This window comes from Haliotis asinina, chromosome 6 (genome assembly GCF_037392515.1).
Source record: "Haliotis asinina isolate JCU_RB_2024 chromosome 6, JCU_Hal_asi_v2, whole genome shotgun sequence".
Classification (NCBI taxonomy): Eukaryota; Metazoa; Mollusca; class Gastropoda; order Lepetellida; family Haliotidae; genus Haliotis; species Haliotis asinina.
In genome coordinates this window covers 2,600,571-2,625,314 of record NC_090285.1, presented here as the reverse complement: position 1 = coordinate 2,625,314, position 24,744 = coordinate 2,600,571, and the positions used below count along the sequence as shown (strand labels likewise).

At 40.6% G+C, this 24,744-nt stretch overlaps 2 protein-coding genes across 3 annotated transcripts; one reads left to right on the top strand and one right to left on the bottom strand.

Annotated features, from left to right (window-relative positions):
* Window positions 1-2,128: 2,128 nt before the first annotated feature.
* Window positions 2,129-14,322, bottom strand: LOC137286856 (tubulin--tyrosine ligase-like protein 12). Of its 2 annotated transcripts, none has more exons than XM_067818867.1 (15): window positions 14,215-14,322; window positions 13,646-13,805; window positions 12,389-12,531; window positions 12,041-12,205; window positions 10,876-10,912; window positions 9,481-9,640; window positions 8,702-8,835; window positions 8,134-8,327; window positions 7,483-7,701; window positions 6,353-6,464; window positions 6,079-6,230; window positions 4,884-4,965; window positions 4,490-4,558; window positions 3,977-4,115; window positions 2,129-3,247 (listed from the first exon to the last, which is right to left on the bottom strand). In XM_067818867.1, exons 2-15 carry the CDS (start codon window positions 13,781-13,783, stop codon window positions 3,096-3,098), a joined length of 1,896 nt encoding a protein of 631 aa, XP_067674968.1. In that variant the 5' UTR covers window positions 13,784-13,805; window positions 14,215-14,322; the 3' UTR covers window positions 2,129-3,095. The 2 variants fall into 2 exon arrangements, with proteins under 2 accessions (XP_067674968.1, XP_067674969.1); XM_067818868.1 differs by having other exon boundaries at window positions 4,506-4,558; window positions 14,215-14,319.
* LOC137286857 (kinesin-like protein KIF25) lies at window positions 14,305-24,432 on the top strand. Its single transcript, XM_067818869.1, has 14 exons — window positions 14,305-14,515; window positions 16,187-16,375; window positions 16,941-17,079; window positions 17,503-17,606; window positions 17,844-17,932; window positions 18,034-18,076; window positions 18,641-18,693; window positions 19,279-19,353; window positions 19,826-19,975; window positions 20,284-20,445; window positions 20,985-21,169; window positions 21,428-21,595; window positions 22,836-22,991; window positions 23,150-24,432. Exons 1-14 carry the CDS (start codon window positions 14,447-14,449, stop codon window positions 23,380-23,382), a joined length of 1,815 nt encoding a protein of 604 aa, XP_067674970.1. The 5' UTR covers window positions 14,305-14,446; the 3' UTR covers window positions 23,383-24,432.
* The last annotated feature ends 312 nt before the right edge of the window (window positions 24,433-24,744 follow it).

The window sequence follows — 24,744 nt, the reverse complement described above, 5'->3', positions numbered from 1 at the left end:
ATGTTATGGGGGCCTATTTGACGATACGCTACAAGACAACAGAGTGCATGCATCATATGGACAGCACTGATGGCCGTGCAAGGGTCAGCGCGTCCAGGAAGACGTTTCTGCCATACTTGAGTTAAGCCTGGGTCGTCACACTGGGGGTGGACGTGCAAAGTGGTGGTATCACACTGTGATTTCACAGCGGATGAACACATCGCGTCATTGTCAGAGCCAATCTAAATGATCCGAGATTCCCAATATGCAAATGCACGGACGTTGCTTCGGGATGTCCAGATAGTCTGTAACAGAAAATGTACATTGCTAGTTCGCCTCCGTTTATACTGTAAAGTCATGGGCGGGAACTAATGGGTAATGAGCCTGCAGTCTGGGTCATACATACGTCATGCCGAGCGTGCGTGAATGTAGTTTAGGTTTACATCAATATGATTATTATGAGAAACACAAGAGAAAAAAAACCAAACTAGTGTTGTCCTAATTCAGTTCACCATTGTCACACATCGGGAGAGGGACTGGGACGTTGCTGGAGGGAAGCTGATGGAGACCTGTCAGTCGGGGAGGATTAATAATACTCATGATATTGTTTCTTTAGACATTACAATCTTCATATCACACTTCAGCAACCCACGATAGTCGTTAAGGTGACCATCGGGATGGGGTGACCAGGCTCTCTGACCAGGTTGACCGTACGAGTCAACCTATTCCAATTGTGAAGATCGATGCTCGTGATGTTCATTGCCTGGTCCCGGCCCAATCATCTACAGACCTCCGATATATGGCTGGGATATTGCCGAGTGCTGTATTAAACAAACAAACCTCATAACAGCGACACCATTCCATTTGAGTCCAGAAACACCAATATGTTGAGCTGACAGTCTCATCTGCTGCCTCGTGACACTCGTTTATATATTTCCAAAGGAAAGGTTTGTACTGAAGGGAAACAGGTAGGTATAATAATGTCAGCTAGCTTATTGACTGAGTTTATCAGGTGCACGTTCATAATACACGGTGCTTATTAGACGGGATTGGGCCATGTACAAAACAAACAAACACTCAGGTGTGATTATGCACTACATAATTTAAATCAGATGCCATTTTTCTGATACCATCCCACTGTGTTTGGAAAATCTCCCTGACTGCAGAAGCACCACCACCGCGTACAGAGGGGTATCCTGGAACAGCTGATACTAATGGGATTGGTTTGATGCAGCAAATGCTCTCTATTATCTAGATAGGCTGGCTCCTGCTCAAATTTTACCTAATATAACTGCATCGCACTGAGCATATAGCTGTATTAAGCTAACCGACAGGTGAACCAATGTGTACAAGAAATGATAGATGGGCGCCTTTACCAGAACCTTACATTCAGTGTAGTATGTTGAAAAGAAAGACTGCGCAGAAACAGTGTTCCATAAGGCCTGTAGTCAAGAGGAAGTGTACCCTGTGTACAAGTTGGCTACCATGGCCATTCGATAGCGCTATGCCAGCCGTAAGTCTATGTTAAAGTATGGGAGTTACGATCACGTTAGTGTTACGATCGCTTTGAGGAATGGAGTCTTGGACCACACGTTGGATTCAACTCAAGTCCTCCATCCACAACCTAGGACCAACTTTACAAGTCACGTGCACAAAATATTTCCTTTATACTACTGCACTTGTGGTATGCAGTGGAAAATTTACTAAAACTTAATTAAATTTCAAACGACTAAAGGTGAAATCCCCTTTTAACAAACTAAACCTGAAATGCAAAATATACCTACAAGCAATGAGGTTTTAACTTAATGTGAAAAATAACTGTCTATTTAACAAATGATAATGTGAAACACCCTCAAATATGTCTGTTTCTGCTATTCTAGTTTAAAACATCATTTCCAGAGAGCTACATATTTACCTGTTGCAACTCAAAATCTAACATCTTTCAACCACACACTGTCGAACATTGCACAGAAGCAATGAAGCAGTTGTATTTGTGCTATGAAACAATGGTGTCCCAGAACATCCGATCATTATGGCCCCTTCAGGACAACCTGAGATTCAAGGTGCTCAAATACACCTATTACCACACACAAATACAGACTCCATATTTGACCTCAACCCAAAAACAATTATAAAAGAACTGTTTGAATTAGGCGGTAGGCACTGTTTATTATTCATCCACAAGACCTTTAACATGCATATTGTATGGTGCTATTGAGGATGGACAATGGTGGTAGATATACAGTGATACGACACTACAGATACACATGTCACAACAATGATCCATGTGTACTCCACTGTGATATTGCTGGAATACTGCTAGAAGTAGCCTAAATCTCCCTCACTCACCCACTCACACATTTGTGACTGCAGTACAAATACGTGGTCAAGTTGTCCTGGTACAACAATTATGGTGAAACTTAAAATAATATGTAGAAATAAACTCTGTCTGATGAGACATCTTTTGATGAATGGTTTGGTAACATAAAGCATAAAGAATTCAGTCATCACAATAAAGGTATCCAGTTTACCTTGCACTTTTAACATTCTGAGAGTATACCACTTGACAGACAACCTTATAAGGGATGATTATGCAAACCAGAAGATAACCAACATTTATTGAACCTCTTTATACTTCAAATTTCTGTCTCCTTTGATGAATCTGACTTTTGTAAGAGAAACATATCAGTGAACTACTAGCAGGAAAATAGTCCTCAGAATCTGACCTCAGGTCATCACCATGGAGTAGCCAATCATGTACTTGGAATCTTCTCTCAAGTACATTTGATACCAGTTTGGCAAAATTTCTTTAACAAAGTTCCTTATCCCCAGGATTCCTTATGAGCAGGACAAAGATGGCTGTGAAGAAGAGACTTTGTACAGGTGTCTGCTGTAATAGTTTTGTAACTCCCTACACCAGCAGTTATCAAGTTGAAGAACATTGGACCTGGTTCACTGATCTAGACTTAAAAAGAATCTCTGTCAAACAGTCAATAAATATTTTGACCTTTTTTCAGCCTCCTCAAGAAAACATCCTCCATTCTCTCACAATAAGTAGTTTCCTCCCTGATGAGCGAGTCATGAAGTCTTACATTGAGACATGCTAATGGTTGCTATCAGGACACGAGGGTGACGTGTTTGTCAACTGTGTCGTCTAGGAAGAGCACGCTCATGACGTCGTTGATGAAGAAGGGGTGGTACTGACAGGCTCGGTTACAGTCGGGGCTGAAGTTCACCTCACAGATCTGGGGCTGCATGTAGCGTTCACCTGTAACCATGGAGACAAAAGGTCCTCAATTACAAAACTAACAACCCCTGGAGAAACACCATACAAACTGACACAAATATACCACTCATTGATACTCTGCTACAGAGAGCAGTGAGACAAGATGTCATCCACATGTCATCACGCATGAATATGGTCACATGTCAAGAAGAGTTGTTTCCCTTTCATGATCAATTACTTGCACCAGTTTCTGTTTAGTGAATGTTATGTTGCTAATTGTCTCAAGCATCATGGCACCTTGAATATTTATGCAAACCAGCCAGTAAGAACAACATCCCATGCCTGTACCACCTGGATGTAACTCCCGAACAGTCCAGCAGAATAACAACAGGAACCACTTTAGGTAACACATACTTCAAGCATTTCGTTGGTGGGGACCAATTTAAACTTCACATCCTGAATGCTGCTTTCCAAATATTACACCAAAAACACACTGGCAACAGATGCATCTGGTTGTTCAACTAGTCACATCTTGAAACTGTTTTATATCATTTATTTGCCTCTGGAAGTATTCCTCTCTTTTACCAGAAGTATCTCTTTCAATATCATTTTCCTTACACAACCATTCTTCATCAGTTTCATAGAAAGTATTCATCCTTCATGCTGCATGTGACATTTTAGCCTCCCAGAGACAGTATCTTACAGACACACACACAGGCAGAGAGAGACACACCGAGATACATGCACAAACACACAATGGCAGCAACTCACCTTTGTCATTCTTGTCCCATTTCAGCATCAGGTCAATAGCATACATGGCCCGTGACTGGGGGGAGGGGCTGATGCCCTGGGGTGGGGGCAGGGAGGTGGCAGCCTCAAACAACTCCCGGAACATGGTGAAGATGTCTTTCTGCAACACAAACAGTCCTGGATCATGTAGCAGCTAGCAAACAACACTGTACATCTAGACAGTTCATTGTACGTCTACAGTAAGAGGACTTTTCTCACATGTCAACAACTACAGTCTCAAAAAACAAACAATGCTGTCACAGTGATAGTCAAACTGAGTTATGACCAAAGACAACTGTTGCACTATAACTGCCATGGTGCATAAGTAAAAATCTGATTAAAATCACAAGCATGTGAAATGTCAGCTTCACACATTCAGTTATGTTACAATGTGGAACCTGTACATCTCTCATATAACATAAATTACAATGTTAAACCACACTCCGCCATGCCTACAGGCAGCATGCATCAGGGTATATAGCACAAGTCACTCACCTCCACATCCACCCACCTGAAGTCAGGGTACTGCTTCTCAAACATTTTGATGTAGTCATCGTAGTGAATCTGAAAATGTCAGCACAATTAACCACTTTCTGATATGAATGCATGAGTAAGACCTTGTGTGACTCAATGAGTCTGGCTGTATAGTGTTCCATGTATACCACCTCTTGTGAGTTGATGTAGGGGTTAAGCACGAACTGATTCAGTCTCATCAAAACCCATGATAAACGGTATAGTGCTGAGAAATCAAAGTGAAACTGGAATCGAACCCACAATCACAAGTTTCTGAAGTGATGAAGAGACAAAAAAAAAAATCTGCCTAAAAAACTGAAGTGGCAAAGTTGACAGTCATCGGTGCGCCATACACACAATGTGCAACTATGGTTACCTGTTTGAGTGGGGACTCTTCACGGTAGTTCATGACTGTGAAGTGTTTGTCATAGTCATCGAAGTGGTCGAGGGAGTATGGCCTACAACAAACATGTCATTGAGTTGCCATGAACTTCTCAACATGACGACATGCATTACGCTGCCATGACCATAGCTGCGACACGCAAAGGAAATAGATGTGATGAGTGAGTGAGTGAGTGAATCAGTGAATGAGTGAGTGAGTGAATCAGTGAGTGGGTGAGTGAGCTTAGTTTCACTCTGCTCTTAACAATATTCCATCAATATCTCAACTGGACACACCAAAACTGTACCTATGTGTGGAAAACTAAAACGTATAGATATGTCTTGAACATTGAACAGTCTAGATGCAGAGCTCCAGATAAGGCACCCGAACTCAAAAACAGCGTTAGCAAATGTTAAGCTATGCCTATATATACATATACTATTATATACGTAGACATTGTCTGGAGTTGACTGTAGTAGTCATATGACTTCCGCGTTGCCTGTTCAAAAATGGCTGCCAACTATTTTGGAATACAAGAATTACTAAAACCTTAGGTCTGTTGAGAAGCATTTATATTCACATGGTTAGAAGTGTTAATTACCCAATAAAGAAAAGACTGTGTAAAATACTCAATTCTTTAAACTAGTGGGGGTATACAAAATGCTAGTTACAACTCAAAAAATGCAATTACTCATACATAAACAGAGTAAATACCCAATTTCTTGAAAAATTATCTGGAGCTCTGATGAAGTGTAATATAACCCCCAACAATTAGCAGTGGGTGGGACAGGACGTCCCTTACAGCTTTTGTATATGTCACAGGCATCTGAGCATGAACATCTATTGACTGTGATCTGCTCATTGAGCTACAATAACAATGAGTGTATTTGTGTATACTTGGTGCATAGAACACATCATATTATACATATGGATCTTTTATTATTGTCATTGCTGTTATCATCATTATATTAATTATCTTCATTATATCCAGGGTGTGAAAACTGTCCTGTTCAAGAGTGTTAGGTGACAGCCTTGTTACAAAAACAGGTATCTTTGTACACTGAAAGGGAGATAGGGACTAGTCAAAACAAACTGATGAATGGGATGGACCTAAACATCATGAGACAAGATGAGTCTACCCTTCAGTCAACTGAAGCCTAAAGTAACAGAAAGTGGGCTTTACACTTACTTGTTAGCAAATCTGAGCCAGAAAACATTGTATGCAAACAGTTTGAGTGGTTTGACGCTGGACAGCAGTACGATGTAGCGGATGTCATACTTGACCAGCCCCACATCCTCCCGATGGAACAACACTGGGTCCTCGATGTATTTACACGCCACCTGCAACACCACAACACTTCAGATATATCAGGGGCATGTCACACATGGAGGTAACTGTCACCCTGCTTCCCTCACAATAAATAGAAAATCATCTGCGCAAGTGTCTGTGAAACTGTCCCTACCTTGGGCCCTGCATCTGGAAGTTTGACAACGTGGTCCAGGTTGTCGGTGATATCCATATCGAGACCTCGCGCCAGGTTCCACGGCTTACAGATGTAGGTGTTATCGAGACCCCTGAAAAACATCAAGTCTGGGAGTGCCACACCAAGAGACAGACAGTACAACAAAGACAACAATAAAAAAATGTCTTCTAGGACTGGTCAAGGACAGAAAATGTTTCAAACATACATCTATTGTTGCTGAAAGAAGACCATTTCCCTCCATCAAGGTTGTCAGACCATTTGCTGCTTTCGTATAAACCTAAAGACAGCATGTTATGTCCAGTACTTTCATGGATATGTCATTTAAAAAATAATCCAAAATCTCCTGTCCTACAAGAACAACAAATGGGCAACCCCTATGGGACGAATCATTAAATGTTCAGTTGAAGCTGAATAGCATGAGTGAGTGAGTGAGTGAGTTTAGTTTTACGTCGCACTTAGTAATATTCCAGCTATATGGCGACGGTCTGTAAATAATCGAGTCTGGACCAGACAATCCAGTGGCCAAGAACATGAGCATCGATCTGCGCAATGGGGAACCGATGACATGTGTCAACCAAGTCAGCTAGTCTGACCACTCGATCCTGTTAGTCGCCTCTTACGACAAGCATAGTCACCTTTTATGGCAAGCATGGGTTGCTGAAGGCCTATTCTACCCCGGGACCTTCACGGGTTGAATAGCATGAGATTTCGATTTGGGATATACTTTAAAACAAAAAGAAGTGCAAAAATACATAATTTTTAAAACCACAAAATCTAACTAACTAACTAACTAACTAACTAACTAACTAACTAACTAACTAACTAACTAACTAACTAACTAACTAACTAACTAACTAACTAACATTTTGCCTGGTCTTCTGTAAGTGTAAAAGTCCTGGTCAGGTGATGGCTACGGACACATTGTTATGTTTTTGTGACAAGGGCGTGAGTATTTCATGCACTTTCACTGCTTCAAACATCTTAACATTACCTCACCTCAGTCAAGAACAATAAAATATTACGTTTAGTTTAGATTTATAGTTTGATTTTCTCACATTGCCTCTCAGTGACTGACACTGAAGTCTGTGGAGTTATCTCCCCCCACTTACTGAGCCTCCCTTTGCTGAAAGTAGGAGACAAACTGAGGCATTTCTGTCTGTAGATTGTAAGTGACTGGCAGCCATTTTGGACTTGGTTGTGATGCATTGTGGGACTGGTCTTTCTTCGCTGCACGTCGACTCACTATGGCCAGGAGGTCTTTGATTGTCACGGTCATCTCAAACGGGAACTGGTTCACAAACTTTCCTGGAAATTCCTCACTTAGTTCCCTGGGAAGAACAGCAACAAAGATCCAGCAACAGAATAGGCAAGTTCAGGTGAAGTAATTGCAGAAAATTATATCCGTGAAAGTTAGATTTTTCCAATTCTAAATAAGAACAAGATGATCCACATGAAGGGTTGAATTGCATTTGTGTCTTCTCTATTTCACGCTTTAATCTACTTCAAGGATTTTAAGGAACAACAGGTCTCCAGAATCCTAAGGTCGTTAACAAAACATCCTTACAAAGACACTGAACCCAGAGGTCTTTTGGATCTTGGTTTCTGTCCTGTTACGTCCTTTTCTGGACTTACCATGCTTACAGATCTGTGAAATAGCTGGAACCCTGGTGACTACAGTCTTAGTAACTCCCTCACTCTCTGCAACCCCCTCCCACACTCCCTCATTCCACAGGGATAAGAGAGTCAACGAAACCTCTTACTTGAAGTCCTTGTAATGTCTGTGTGTCCAGATGACGTCTGCCTGTGTGATATCCTCCACTAGTTGGAAGCGTGGGTCAGTGAGATGGTCCTTCAACATCTTGCCGTAGTCCATGTACACCTTGAGGCTCTGGTCAGTGGGCTTGGGTGGGAACTCCACGTCCAGGTTTGGCAAACTCTCATTCTCCCTGTAAGCCTGATGTATAACAGCAATAAACACTCTTTCTCCCTGTAAGCCAGGTGAATAACAGCAATAACGTATCACAATAACTGCAACATTAAACACATTTTTTCTGATAATGATCACTGTCTGCTCTGGAACACAGGACTGTACAGTAGTGTGGATTAATTTACATATTTGAAAATATTTCACCATATGAGTCTGTCTTTGAGTTGTAGTAAGTTTGCTTTCAATATACCTAGTTACCCGTAACATTCTCGAGATTATAAGTGTCAAGCATGAACACAAGAAACATGGAGAAAAAGTCAACAACAGCATGTAGGTAATGAACTGATGTGGATGCTGGTTCCTCGTCCCCCATTGACCTCAACAATGTGAGTTTTTCTAACCTGGAAGTAGGACACATCTGGCTCTGTCTGTTCACAGCTCACGTCGGTCAGATCATCATCTGTCCAAGGGGTGAGTCGGGCTCGTCGCACAAGGGAATCAGTGACATTTGGGAGATAGTCTCTCGTAACTTCCTCTGAACAACAATTTTCATCATTGTCACAACATGTACTCCTACAAACATGCATTTTTCTCAAACATTAACACCAACTTGTAAAGGTAGAAAACAATAGGTTCACATATGCAGGGCTGCAGATAAGGGCTGTATCGGCGTATGTACGGATAAACAATATGCATGATACAGTAGGAAAAAAATCAGAAAATGTAGCAGGTATGCACCACAGCAATGGTGTATGGAATCATTTATGGATGCATTTATCTGAAAAAAGTATTGCTTTATTGTTAATTTACACAAGAGTAGCAATGTTGTGGCACATATATGAAACGAAACATGAAATTACTTACACAACATTAAGTTCCATTCAGTACTCTAACTTTTCCCAGTACTCAGATTGAAAAAATAATACTCCTCATGTTGAAAAATTATCTGGAGCCCTGTATCTGGATAGTATTTTCCTCATGCACAACTCAGAGATGACAATTTTAATATTGGGAATCATTATAAACAAACAAATGAACATAACACCATCACTCATAGCCCTTAAAACAAACAGAAATCAAATCAGCCATTCATGCTGTGATGAACTTGCACAAACTTTGAATGAACTTGATTTGCCATTTCTGCAGGACTAAGAAGACAGAGCAGACAGGAAACACACACCTCCATGATCGAGATCTCTCAGGGGCCACATGATGTTGAATGCCATCTGTCGGGGCAGGAAGTAGAATGGTACTGTTCTGAACGAGGGTTCGTCTGAGTGCTGAATGCGGGAACCGAACTCATCCATCACATACCAGATGGGCATGGAGTCCTCTGAGCCCTGAACATACACGTTGATGCTATTTATTAGGACTTGTCAAAGTTTCATTATTAGGAGGTCTCGATAACTGCTTCATGACCGCAACACAAATAACACTCCAACATCTGACCACCAGATCACACAGACATTGCACATGAGGTTAACCATGTAAGCATGCTGACAAGATGATGATGTCATCTGTGGAGGAGTCTGCTCTACCTGACTAAAAAGTCAAAAAGAAGCGTAGAAGGTTTGCTAACATGCTACAAAATTAACATGTTGTTCACATGATTCGAAAACACGAAAGCGGAATATGTCTGTTTTACTGACAGTTCATGTAGTATACTGCAGGTTCAATGCAGGAGATTAGAAATGTTTGCTTTTTTCTATTAAGATATATGTGTATCAGGTCATATGAATTTAAGGTCAATATATTTGCCCTTGTATTGTCATTAGTATCCAACCATGTACCGTATATTACCGTAGATAAGCTGAGTTTTAAGGACCAAAAAAGCAGTCTGTAGAAGGAGGTCAGCTTATCTACGAGACACAATTTCATGAAAGTATTTTTCAGGTTGTCAGTGCCCTGTCAGGACGATCTTACAGGTTTGCAGTACACCTGCCTGGAAGTTTACAAAGACTACAGCCACTTTGTTATAAATGATCCATGAAATATATGTTGAAGTATAGTTTTAATTATTTCAAAATATTTTGCTCTTAGTCATTACATTCACATTACATTCACTTAGTCATTACATTCACATTACATTCACTTAGTCACTACATTCACATTACATTCACTTAGTCATTACATTCACATTACATTCACTTAGTCATTACATTCACATTACATTCACTTAGTCATTACATTCACATTACATTCACTTAGTCATTACATTCACATTACATTCACTTAGTCATTACATTCACATTACATTCACTTAGTCATAGCTATATATATAGCAACTCATGGTGCAAACTGATGGCTGTTGATCCCTGTACAAGTGGCATTCATTGGCCAGTCATGAGTTTGTCCATCTGTATGATTTTATGCATCTTTCTGCAGTATTCCAGCAACATCATGCTTGGGGACACCTGAAATTATGGGGAATCGAATCCTGGCTTCAGCTTGACAGCATGGCTTAGTATCAGAAGTTCCACATCTTGTAGCATAAACCGAAAAGTGGGCTGGTGTACTACTGTGACTGTCAGACAGACCACAGTCAGGCATCACACATATGTTAATAGTTTCTTACCTTTGATAAATGCCCAAAGCTGTATGTCTGTGTGTACCTGGAGTGAGGAAGGATGAGCAAAATCAGATGTCACCAAGTTACAAGTGCATGCAAGGAGGTCAGAGTGACCATGTAACCACACACCAAATGTCACTGAAATTCAAAATTATGACAGATATATCATGTATATACAGTCAACTCTCGTCTGTCCGACACTCAATGATCCGACATTCGCATTAATTCGACCAAAAATTAGGGAACCATTTAAAACAGTGATTATTACTCTCCTTAATACGACATTCTCGCATTCCGACTCTGACACACCAAGCTAGCAAGTGATTATTGTAAATACATTGTAAAAACATTTGTTAATCCGACAATCAACAGCTGGTCAGATAATCTGACTGTAAACAGTCACACATGAGTGGTAATTAACGTGTTCCTTACTGGCTGCTGCTTGACACCACTGTCAGTGAACATCACACTTGTTAATTACAAACACAAGATAATTAATTGAGACCATTTAATCAAGAAATAACAATAGAGCAAGCTGTATAAAATGCTTACAACCGAACTGAGTTTTCATCACAACAAGATGCCTGTCACGAGTACACCACCTGCTAAGCGAGCCCGAGTAGAAATTATGCCATTGATCAAGAAAGAAATCTGCCTTTTGAAGAAAGACAAACCCTAGACAACACAACAAGAAGTCATCACTTTTGCTGAGCAGAAATTTGATGTGAAGATTGGACGATCAACTGTATCTGACATCCTGAAGCAGTCTGCTAAGTGGTTGTGCATATCTACGACTGATTCCAAACATTTCTGACAAACCGCTAGTCAGATTATTATTAGCACAACAACTGATTTACTTTTTCAAAGAGTGAGTGAGTGAGTGAGTGAGTGAGTGAGTGCGTGAGTGAGTGAGTGAGTGAGTGAGTGACCGTGGGGTTTAATACTGAGTCCATGTCATACTGACTGCACAAACACTGGTGTGTGTTACTGTTAAGTCTACAGGACATATAAGGAAAGATAAATAAAAATTAAATAGTGCCTGTGAAGAAAAGCAAATTATTTTGTTTACCTTTATCATTTACAATGGTAATATTTCACTATTCAAAGACATCACTGGGTATCATAAGTTAAAGACAAGATAAATAAACACAATAAAGAAGTGTGTTCTTACTTCCACATTGCACGGAGGACTGCCTCAATGTTCTCGTCACTTGACTTCCCTGCTGTGGTGACCTCCATCAGCGCTGTCATCCGTTCCAACAACCCTGGTACCTCCTCCAGGTACTGGCGTGCGTCACGGACACGGAAGGTCCATGCATGGTCAATCAGGAAGATGCTGTCAGTGGACAGAGACAGCTCAAACTCCGCTAGCTAAACCTTTTGTCTTACACCATTGCCATATTATGCCTGAGTTGAACTGATTCTCTTTACCAAAATATAAAAACTGCAGTGATTTTCAGGAATTCTGAATCCATTGTCATAATCTATGATTACGTGCAAAAATATTATTCCAACTTACTTTTTATCATCAGTATGAGAGATACCATCTTCTGTGTACACAATAACCTTCCAGCCATGGTCATCTCCACCACCATCTTCATCGTTGTCCTCACTGACATATTGCTCACATATAATCTGGAAGTTGTCCCCTGCGTCGTACACCTGCAACATCATGTGGAGTGGAGGATTACTGGATCACATTACATATGGTTCAAACAGAACCATGATCCAAGCTTCTCAAATTGTTCATTAATACAACCTTCATGACATTTTCCCCCTGACATCACTGTTGTCAGCTTTATCTAATCTATATTATTAAACCTTGACATTTCCCCCCTGTCATGACTCCTGTCATCCAATCTCTGTATTACTAGACCTTGACATTTCCCCCGTCGTGACTCCTGTCATCCGATCTTTGTATTACTAGACCTTGACATTTCCCCCAGTCGTGACTCCTGTCATCTTATCTGTATTACTAGACCTTGACATTTTGTAATCATGCTCATAATATCAGTCACTGGATCATGTGTATTATTTACAGGCTGACATCACATCCTGGAATATTGCTGAAAGTAGTGTTAAACAACTAAAGAACAAAACAAAACTCAGATTCACAATGGTCAAAGATATGAGGAATATCAGTCCATGGAGGCACAGTGATCTGATGCAGTCTGTCAGTGAAGACTCTGAAAGCTGGACATGTGTGTTTTGTGTGAAGCATACACACTGTGTCTGTTGTTAGAGCAGAATCATCTATGTAATCTATATTGCTAGATTGTTAGTAGTCATAAAACATTAATCTGATAAATACAGCAGTTTCATTGGTTTGATTCAAACTTGCCAACCAGTCTAAAAATATTCTCTGACCATGACACCTTCAATAAAAGTCAGTCAAGCAAAACCTTAGATGTGACAACTCATGTGAATATCAAAGGCTGTCCTCATAAGCATACTGGCCATGACAGGGCTGCTTCCTCAACAACCTTCCTCTAAAGTGGAAAAACAGGAACTACAACTTTTGGTAGGGACATTGTGCAATGTCATTCTAGTTAATACACGCTTGACATATTATGAGAGTCAGTTTTGGAAATATATAATATATCCCTAACAATATATAATATTGAAAAAATAACAAATACTGTGTGATTAAATCAAAACACAGCTGACAAATACTACCTGACAAACCCAATACATGTCTCAACGCAACAACTGATGCTGTCTTGTTTGTTTAAGAGAGTACCTACTTAGCAATAAACATAAAATCAATAAGACATACCTCATCTTTGAGCTTTTCAAACAACGTGTTCCAGAACCTCTCAGGAACGGCTGATGCCAACAGTTGTGGCTTGTGAAGCTCCACAAAATCAGAAAACGACATCACTGTGGCTGGTGACTCTCCTGTCGTTAGTGGCATGTTCCAATCCTGACTCGCACAACTGGACAAACAACATGCATGGAAGTGACAGAGTCTGACATGTCGGTGGTGGCGAAGGCTGGCTGAGTCGTCTTAACTGGTCTAGCACACATAGATCTAGACAGTAATGTATGACTCCTTCTACTTCTTAGATGTAATTCAGCTTGTGAGATCAACGTGAAAACAGCGTGATATTGGTCATAGGAATTCATACCTATTTTCAGAAATAGTTTTCACTTTAACTTTAAGGTTTATAAGGGTCACTAAAGTAGATGCTCATTAATTTTGTGATGAGCTGACGATTCCATTATCTGTAGATCACTTAAATTCCTAGCCGAGAGCCGCGGTGTAGACCATTAGATAATCAATACATGACCCTGCATCGCGAGGACCGCATCGCGGCCCCCGGCTAACCACTTCCTTGATCTTACCTGTTGGATACTCTGAGTCTGACGTCAAGTTAATAAGCGTTGAAACAAATTTACATTTAGTTCGAGCTTCGCACGTTTTCGCTTGTAAGCACTTAGAGTTATCTCCCCTTAGGTTTTCTGTGCGGAAGACTGAAACATATTACATGGCGGCGAAATCCGAAATTGTCTGATCTTGCTTTCACAGATTCACAAAATTTGAGATAATCTGTGTTGTTCGCTTATTTAAACGATCATGCCTTTGGGATTAGATAGAAGTCATTTCCTATCGGGGAAAGTTAAAGAACAAGACATTCAGCTGAGAGTAAGTATCAATCGACATTGTCGCAGCTGTTGACAATTGATAGATAACAACGAAGGAGGTGTCAAAGAAATCGCAGACTCAGTCTGTCGCACAGGAACCCGATATCGCACTGTAGGTTAAACATAGACCATAGATCTACGTCATATATATTAATATAAAGTGAGTGTAGATCTATGGTCAGTGTTTAACCTACAGTGCGAAATCGGGTTCCTGTGCGACAGACTGAGTCTGCGATTTCTTTGACACCTCCTTCGTTGTTAGGCCTAGTAGTTGTTCACCACTGACTCCTAACACTAGTAACAGACAACAACAATACCTGTATAAAAAACCATGCAGTTTTATCAGAACTTAATGAATGAATTCCATATTTGCATTTGTTTTTGGAAAGATGGCAAAAATTTAGAATACCGTACACCTTCTGCCATCTTTGAAAGCAAGCAAGTTTACGTTAGGGTGTGGGTTATGGTTATGGTAAGATTTAGGGTTTTGCATTAGGGTTAGGGTGACGTGACACGGTAAGAGTTCTGTCAGTACGCCCCACCCTAATCAAAAGCCAAAATTACAAACTGACATGCATACCTCACCCTAAATATACATTCCGTAAACTAGAACAGATATAAAAAACAATGAATGAACATATTTCAGTGTTGGAATATTACACTGGGGAAGGTGGAAATAAACTATGAAAAAATAAGGGGGTACGGGCAGAACTCTTTCCCTTCACACTTGATATCCGGTATTCTGTAACTGTCCCTGTAAGTTTTGTTAATAGTATATAATAACTTATAAATTTTATTTGGGATAGGGGAACAGGAGGAACTCTTAGTAGTCTTACCCCTTAATTGGCATTTAGAACCTGGTTGCTATTGATGTCTTCTTTATTGCAGTGAATCTGTGAAAAGTGCTCCTCTTCATCTCTCGATAAGGATATTCCTGCGTGAAGATATTTACATTGAGGATATTTGCCAAAGAGATACTCCCACTCTTGAAACAGAATTTTTCTGATTAGGTTTTTTGTTAGTGTCTAGCGTTTACCGTTTTTCATTTATTATCTCCCTCACAATAAAAGGTTTCAACTAAAATATGCAAGATAGAATGGGGCCAAAACAAACCAAACGGTTTGTGGCTTATGTTATTGCTCGCTTGGGAGGATACTGCAGTGTAATATTTTTAAGGCTATATTTACACTAGTGTATTCCTGCTAGACGTATAATGTTATAATAGTTTACAGTTGTGATATCACAATACCAATACCTCTGTCACAATGATATATAGACTTTGCGTAACTGGCAGAAAGCTGAGAGTAACCACACTGTTGGCAGTTTCTATCAAATTATGTAGGAGAGTAAAAGTAATAATGAGAATACTAAGCTCAGTTCCATGAAATACCTTTTTTATTAAACTCATGAAAGATTCAGTATAAAGTCAATAACTTGTTTCATAAAAGTCATATTACACAGAAGGTTGTTTAGTATCCCCAATGTATTTCTATGTTTGGATATCATCTTTTGGATGTTTCCAATTGAGGATATCTTAGTTTCAGCCTATCTCCCTGTAGTCTATGGTGAGGACATCCCCCTATAAGAGGATACAATCATACATTGTATATATATCTGTGATAATGTTTCCCTTTGAATCATGGTTTGAGTCATTTGCATTGTTTTCTTTCAGAAAAAACAGGAAAGAATAGCTTCACTTGAAACAGAAAATGCTATGCTATATCTGAAACTAGCTCAGCTGAGGGGAGAGGTGCAGAGCTCCAGGGAGCAGCTGACTGATGTGACAACAAAGTATGAATCAGAGAGACGTTTCAGGAGTCAAGTGTCAGACAAGGCCTCTAAGTTTAAACAGGAAATAGAAGTAAGTAACTTGTCTGGTTACTAGAATGATACTTAGTAGTCTCTGAATGTGTATAATTTTGATAGGAAGAAACAAACCCATTTAGATTGGAAAGGAGCCCCAGTCAGATAAGAAATTCAGAACCTGAGGGAATTTATACTTGCTTCATTTTGGACTTCTGCATTGTAGGGATGGCTAGGTAGTACTTGCAGTAGTAGAGAAAAATATAGTTCAGGGACTGTGATGCAGACTATCTACTCACCTACACTTTCTCATAAGGCAGGATAATAGACTCTGCAGTCAGTATTTTCAGCATCAAGGGCGTAAACCAAAGTCTTGTCATCTCAGAGTTTTTGTACAGTGTCCTAGTTGTGCCCCCATGTTAAACTGGACATAAAGATCAGGGTTAGAATGTCATGTCATTCTCTCCCATGTGTGTAGATTGATGCTTATGATGTAAAACCCTGCATTGCCTGAGTGATACAGATTTGATCTATCATAGACCTGCTGTCATTGGTCAGTGTGACATTAACATCAAATTAAAACAAAGCGTGCCTTGTATGACTGGTTGTTGTCTGTCCTTTAGTTGCTGAGAGAGGGGATGGGCCAAGTGATGACAGTGGCCAGTAAGATGCCAGAGCAATTCCAGTCCCACATCGAGCATGCCAACGCTGTTGTCCGCCAACACAGACAGGTGTACCAGGACCATTCCTCTAGTCTGTCAGGTAAACCCTCACTTGTAGCTCTGACAACACAGACAGGTGTACCAGGACCACTCCTCTAGTCTGTCAGGTAAACCCTCGCTTGTAGCTCTGACAACACAGACAGGTGTACCAGGACACTATAGGGTGTGTTGTGACACAGATTTACAGAAGCAGGTGTTATTACAGGTGTATTTTGCCACAGTGTTACAGGACCTGGTATAAAGTGACCGGTGTATTTTGACACATTTCTAGAGGACCAGGTGTAGTTACATTTGTATTGTGACACAGTGTTACAGGACCTGGTGTAATTATAGGCATATTCCGACAGGGCCAGGTGTGATTACAAGTGTGTTTTGATAAAGTGTTACATGAGTAGGTATAATTACAGGTGTGTTTTGACACAGTGTTACAGGGCCAGGTGTAATTACAGGTGTATTATGACAGTGTTGCAGGACCAGGTGTTGGTGCTACAGGCTGCACTACAGGACATCACAGAGAGACATGGGAAAGAGAAAAAGAGAAGACAGGCACTACACAACACCCTCATGGTAATCCACTACACTACGCTACGCTACATTACACTACACACATACACACACACTCACAAAGACACAGATACAGTACATGGTATGCAGGGCACTTCACAGAGCACTCTTTAAACATGCTGTTCCAATTCATTTCAATTCAATATTTATTCCAGCAAACCACTATTGGTGGTACAGGAGCAGTACAAATGAAGTCATATAAATGCCCTATGATGCCCATAGTTTCCTATTGTTTGTCAGGAACTGCGAGGAAACATCCGTGTACACTGTCGAATCCGACCACTCATGGAGTTTGACTGCGGAAATGAAGATGTGTCAACACTTGGAAGGTAGGCCCTGTAGTCAGTATTAAATACTTATGATTTTCACAGTGCCCTTGTATCAGATAGGTTTTGTGTAAACTAAAGTATGTTTGTTTTGTTTTCCACAGATCTGGCTCCAAATCGGAAGTTGTGGTCCACTTTTATGATGACGTAAGTATTTGGAATACATTTTAAGGCAAATGTCTACATCTTAACTGCTGACAGATGTGATTTCCATGACAGATGGATGTTTGGGCTGTGTGTGAGACGCACTTTATGAAGGATACAGAGAAATAAACAAAAACAGGATAAGGATCTACCAATAACTGTTTGTGGAAATTTGTCTCATGTAAGTTATAAGTGTCATATGAAAGTTATAAGTATCTTCCTGACACGCAGGTCCCGGGGTGGCACAATAAGTGTCCCAAGTCTCTGCGAAGAGTTGTGTCCCTTGGACATGCCAGAAATCAGCAAGTGGTCATTAATCTCACTTCAGCTTGATAGTGTTTCTTGGTGTCTTATCAGTGCACCTGTCCTTCTGGGTGTCAACAAAAGTGTAAATGTCTGAGGCCTGCTGTTCATAGTGACCAGGTGACTGACAATACCAGCTGACTCCAACGAATACCAACTGACCCGCTGACTCACAGTACCAACTGACTCCAGTACCAACTGACCCGCTGACTCACAGTACCAACTGATGCACTAAACATGCATGATGTATTTCTGTATTTCCAGGAGAATGTGTGTATCCGGACAGCTAAACACAACAAAGTGTTTGAATATGAAAGGTGTGTGTCTCCTTCCATGTTTAATTTTAATAGTTCAAGTGAGTACATTTTTCTTAAACTGAATTATTGTTTCTCTTTTCAATGGTGTTACACAGAAATGTGAATCTTTCTACTAATGTGGAATAGTGGATCGAGTCCATGTATAGCCGGCTACATTTCTTTAGATTAATCTGCTCTACATTGGCCAGACAGGAACATCACTGCATCTTCAGTGATTGAGTGATCATTCTACTGTCATGGGGATTGTCTCCATGGTTTAGTGGTGAGAATGTCTGCCCTGAGAAGGTCGCAGGTCCCAAGGCTGTGTCATACTAGCAGATATTAAAATATGGTACTTGTTGGTCCCTCTCTGGAGCTCGGCATTAATGGATAGAAGAAGGACTGGTATTCATGCTTGACTGCAGCATGGTATCATAGTGAGCTGGCACTATAAAACCAGTTTAAATCTGGTCTGGTATAAGCAGCCGCACATACACATGCATGCATATCATCATATGAGTGAAATATTCTTAATTACAATATTAAACCCTATTTCACCTCACTGTCCTAAGTATGGTTGACATTCTTGACTTCTTCCATTGTCAGAGTATATTCCCCGGATGAGAAACAAGCTAATGTATTTGATGAAGTTCAACCCATGCTGACCTCTCTGCTTGATGGGTGAGTTGGCTGTACAGAACACCAGGTGTCGTATTCACTATTGTAATTCTGCCTAAGCTGTGTTCTGTTCTACCTGTAAACACACTACTTCAGTGTGAAATAGTGCAAGTTGTAGGTTTGCTGAAGATGCAGGTAATTATTTTCTAATTCTAATTCTTTTTTATTGAATGATTTAAAACCAGTTTGTTTCATTTGAGTTGATTCCACTAATCTATATGACATATCACGCTCTCATAATTATCATACATGAAAGGAACAATCTAGTAATTATAAATTCTGATTGATAGTCTCCTAGGGAAACATCTTGAGCACAGAAATTTGTTTGATATTAGAACTGGACCAGAAATTTAGGCAGTCTCTGTATTGATCAAGACACAAACATGTACCTTCATAGTAACATTCGAGTGTGCTAGGATGTAAAACTGGAGGCTCACCATGTTAAATGTTGGCATGGTTCTGTGTGCTGCTGCAGCTACAACGTGTCCATCATGGCGTATGGCCAGACAGGGAGTGGCAAGACACACACCATGCTGGGGAGTCACCGCAATGACGACTACCACCCGTCTGACGACATGCACCCAGATGAGGGAGTAATACCCAGAGCCACACGCGAGCTCTTCAGGTAGGGAAATCGTACATTGATGGTGATGTTTAGCAAGGAGCCTCTCATGCATCCTTTGAAAAGTTAAACAGAAAGTGAGCTACAGCCATGTGATATTGAACTTCCTAATGTCATGTTATATAACAGAGTTATATTTCCCAATATCACTCATATCACCTTATCCTTAATATCTCATAATGACAGTGTTATATTTTCCCTGGACTGATATCACAGTTATGTTCCTTTTGAATGATATCCAAGTTTTATTTCCCTGGACAAATATGAGAGTTATATTCAGCTGGTCTGATATCCAAGTGATATATTTCTAGACTGATGTCAGAGAAGCCTCCTGGAACACACTCCCTGGAGGTGTCGGTTGTGGAGATCTACAACAACGACATCCGAGACTTGCTGAGTCGTGACACCAGCGTGAAACATGATGTAGTCACTGGATCTGATGGGTTGCTTAGTCTGCCCACAATTACCTCCAAGTAAGATTAGTGTATTAATGTATTAATGTAACTGTGGGATATCACATGATACATATGGAAATGTATTATGTCTGTTTGTGTAATGTGCTTACTGTAAGATTAGAAAGTTTGCTGTAGTACATGCTAATGACTTCTTCCCCAGAAGTTTGATTTGTAGGTGAAATCACTTTAAGGATGCAAAGCAACTCATACAGTTCTTGTTCAAGAGAACGAGATTTAGTAGACTTAAGGAAACCAAAAAGTAGATTTAGACAGAGTGTGTATTGTCTCATAATATTCTGAATAACTTCCAGGCTATGGCTGCCTGAAACTCATACAATTTGAACAATTCAAACCAGTGATTAATATCATGAGCAACATCCCAATTTGGGTATGCTGAACGTTTGCATTCTGGTGCCCTATACAGCAAGCACAGGTTGCGAATGACCCATTCTCACCTAGAATCCCCACAGGTGTTGGTGTGGTGTATCTCAGTCATATCATGTCAACGTCTATCTGAGTGATTTTTGTGTTATAGTTTTGTTCTTGATGTGTTGTAGACATGTGTCAACTGTGTATGATGTGATGTGCCTGGTACAGCGAGGTCTGCGGACCCGGCGTGAGTCTGCCACAATGGTCCACGAACATTCAAGTCGCTCTCACCTGGTTGTCACCCTGACACTCATCAGTCAGGCTCCCAGCTTCTTCACAGTTGGTGGCGGTGGTCCCAGATCTGACTCTGAAGGTATCAGCTTCATGAGTATGGGTCATCAAGAGGCCTTTAGGGAAAATTGCTATTGTTTATAACAATGTTTCAAGGCTATCACTGTCAGTTATTCACCTGAAAGTTTCATGAATTCATTAAACTGTGTCATTAAAGTTAATTTCTTAACACTTCCCTATTCAGTAATTCACTCAATATCTGCCAGACTTTCCATCTGAAAGTAGATGCGAAAACTTTCTACAGAAACGAATGAGTATTGTTGTTAATACTTTTATCTAGAATCTGTCCAACCAAAGAAGAGCCGGTCACAGTCTCTGACCCACTCTTCACTAACTGGTGGCTGGTCATCTCCTGACCAATCAGGTTCCTCTTCCCCGGCAGCCAATCAGCAACCAGTCATCCGTACCAAGCTACAGCTAGTTGATCTAGCTGGCAGTGAATGTGTAGGTGAGTGGGTCTGTTTTGTAGTGGACACATTAGTATTGTTCTGTCCATGGACCATGAGGGATGGGCCTGAAGCAGTGATGATGTGTGTTGAATGAAGTATTCTGTTTTGTAAACAATACATATACTGACTTGACAATGAATGAATGTGACAAGTCAAGGATATAGGTGTACTGTTTTCAAGGGGATCAGTGTCGCAGCTCCCTGTTGTCATGAGGTGCAATTGTTTGACTTCAGTTACTCTGCTCTCAGTTCCTGGTAGGGGGTTCATTGTTGGAGGGACCCGTGAAGGTCCCCGGGTAGAATAGGCCTTCAGCAACCCATGATGGCTATTAACGGCCACTATGCTTGTTGTAAGAGGCGACTAATGGGATTGAGTGGTCAGGCTCGCTGACTTGGATGACACATGTCATCGGTTCCCAATTGTGCAGATTGATGGTCATGTTGTTGATCACAGGATTGTCTGGTCCAGACTCGTTTATTTACAGACCTCCGCCATATAGGTGGAATACAGTCTAAGTAAACTTCGTCTCAGTGTATTTCGTTACACTCCACCACTGAGTCTAACAAAACCTAGTAGAAGGTCGCGTCAGGTAACCTTTGAGCAACCAATGACGGTCCGATCAAATGCAAGACGGTTAAATAGATTTAACCAATCAGACAATGGCTACTATTTAGGGATCAGAGGGACTTTCAAAATATTCAGGTCACCGACACAGATCTCTCCACAAACAAAAATCAGCATATAACACAGTTATTTGACCTGCAGTATATATGCTTTGGGATTTCTGTTGACATGGTTACCATTAGCTAATATTTCCGCAAACTAACATCCTTCAATATTGTCAAAAACACTATTTTCAGCGACTGTTTACTCACTGTTGTCATGGCAGTACGTAAGCCATGTGCATCACCCGGAAGCGATCGTACACTAAATAGCATTCGGAATCGTTCGGGTACGAACCTTTTCGAGATAAAAAGTTCACAAGGGATGTGCGAATGTGCACTTTCGCGATTTGTTAAGTTGTGTTCTGCTTGGTCAATCTCAAAGGTTACCTGACGCGACCTCCCATAAGGTTTTGTTAGACTCAGTGGTGGAGTGTAAGGAAAAGTACTGAGGATAAGTTTACTTAGACTGAGGGGGAATATTGCTGAGTGTGGCGTAAAACTAAACTCACTCACTCACTCATTGTTGGAGGGGGTACAGCTGCCCTGTTGTCTATTGTCAGCTGTTTGTCTACAGGTATGTCAGGGGTGAAGGGAGCAGCTCTCAGGGAGGCCTCTCACATCAACAAGAGCCTGTCTGCTCTAGCTGATGTGCTCGGTGCACTGTCAGAGAACAGGACACATGTTCCATACCGGAACAGCAAACTCACACATCTACTGCAGGACTCTATAGGTAAGTCTGAACCTTACCCAGCTTTAAGTTTCATAATATATCTACTTAATAGTAGTAATGTAATGACTTTGAAAATGCAAACTCAAACAATTGGTTACTTGTTTAGGAAATATAAATGAAAGTATTTCTTGCACTCCCTCCCTCTCGTTATTCTTCAGGTGGTGATGCCAAGCTGCTGGTGTTGCTGTGTGTGTCGCCGTCCCAGCGTTACATCACAGAGTCTCTACAATGTCTGGGTTTTGGACAAAGAGCACGGCAGGTTCAACGGGGCCCAACCAAGCGCCGACTACCTACGTCTGCCGAGAAGGTCAACTATGAAACAAGGTCAAACTCACCTAAACCTAGGTCCTCCTCAGCATCAGACAAGATGATAACAAGCCAGAGATTTTGATTCTCCAGAGGGGCTTGGGGACCTTACATTAATTCACTCACTTTAGTTCTCAGTCTGTGAGTTCAGAATCCCAGTTCACCTAGGTAACTGTCTTGAAATCCTTTGTCACTGGCTTTACCAAAGACACAAATCATTTGCATCACTTCAGATTTTTCACATCAAGAAGTGTGCAGTTATATAAGCAGAATACTACAGTGTTTTTGACATCACGTTTTAATGATCATCAAATGATGTTTTAGAAATATGAAAGAAAGATTCTTCAGGGCAGTGATTGTCAGGAACAACCTATTTATATGCAACTATATACATGTTATTTCCTGATGTGGAGAATTGTCTAGACTGATGTGATTAAACCAAAGCTGCAACAGTGTACAGAAGGTCAACCCACATTAAAATATCTATGCTCAGGGAGATCTGTGCATGGTCAAACCCTACTAGTATGAGCCACGCTTGTTAACACACGTTAGGTCTAAACAATTTGAAGTGAATAGTGGTCCCATGTACTTTCCTCAGCATAAAATAGCGTAAAAATGATAATGACCCAATCACTACAGATGGGGGAAGTTTGTCGGACCAGTTTTCAAACACAATATGGGTGTTGGGGCCAATGCCTTGGGTCACGTGCTCAATGTGTGAGGTCCAATTCCGGAATATTACCGGAATATTGCTGGAATTACTCACTCACTCGTACATGATCACTTCCATACACTACTGCAATGACAACATTTTGGAATGAAGAGAAATAAAATCACACGTTACAACCAGCTAGGGGGCTTCAGAACTCAAAACTTTTGTTAATAGTTTAGGAAGTCATAAGCTTTGCCAGTAAACATTAATTATTTGGTGATATTTGTACCATATGTATACTAACGTTATATATTTGTTTTCATGAGGTAAAAATATTCCATTAAATATTCACTGAATATCATCTTGAAACTGTGTGTTGAATATCCAGTGTAATGTGTATATAGTACTGGCTGTGATATCAAAAAGACAACTGTGATATGTTGCAAACCATTGTGATAATAAATCCTGTGTTTTCTTCCTTGAGTGTGAACATGTTGTATAGTCTGCATACAGAGTATGTACTTAGCGGTAGAGTGCCGACTCGTGCTGGTTTGCGGCTTCTTGTGTTTGTCAGCACATTGTTACTGGACTCTTATTGACCTTGAAGGTGTCACTCAAGCAACGTAAACATATTTTGATAATGACAGTTGTTGACCCCTCCATAGTGAGTATCAGCAGAAATCAGATGTTTCCATGAAGACCTTTCAACTGCCCAAAATGGTTATGTAGTGTGAATGTACGAGCAAGTAAACTCTGAAACCCTTATGAAGGTTTCTTTCTGTTGTTGTGCAGAAT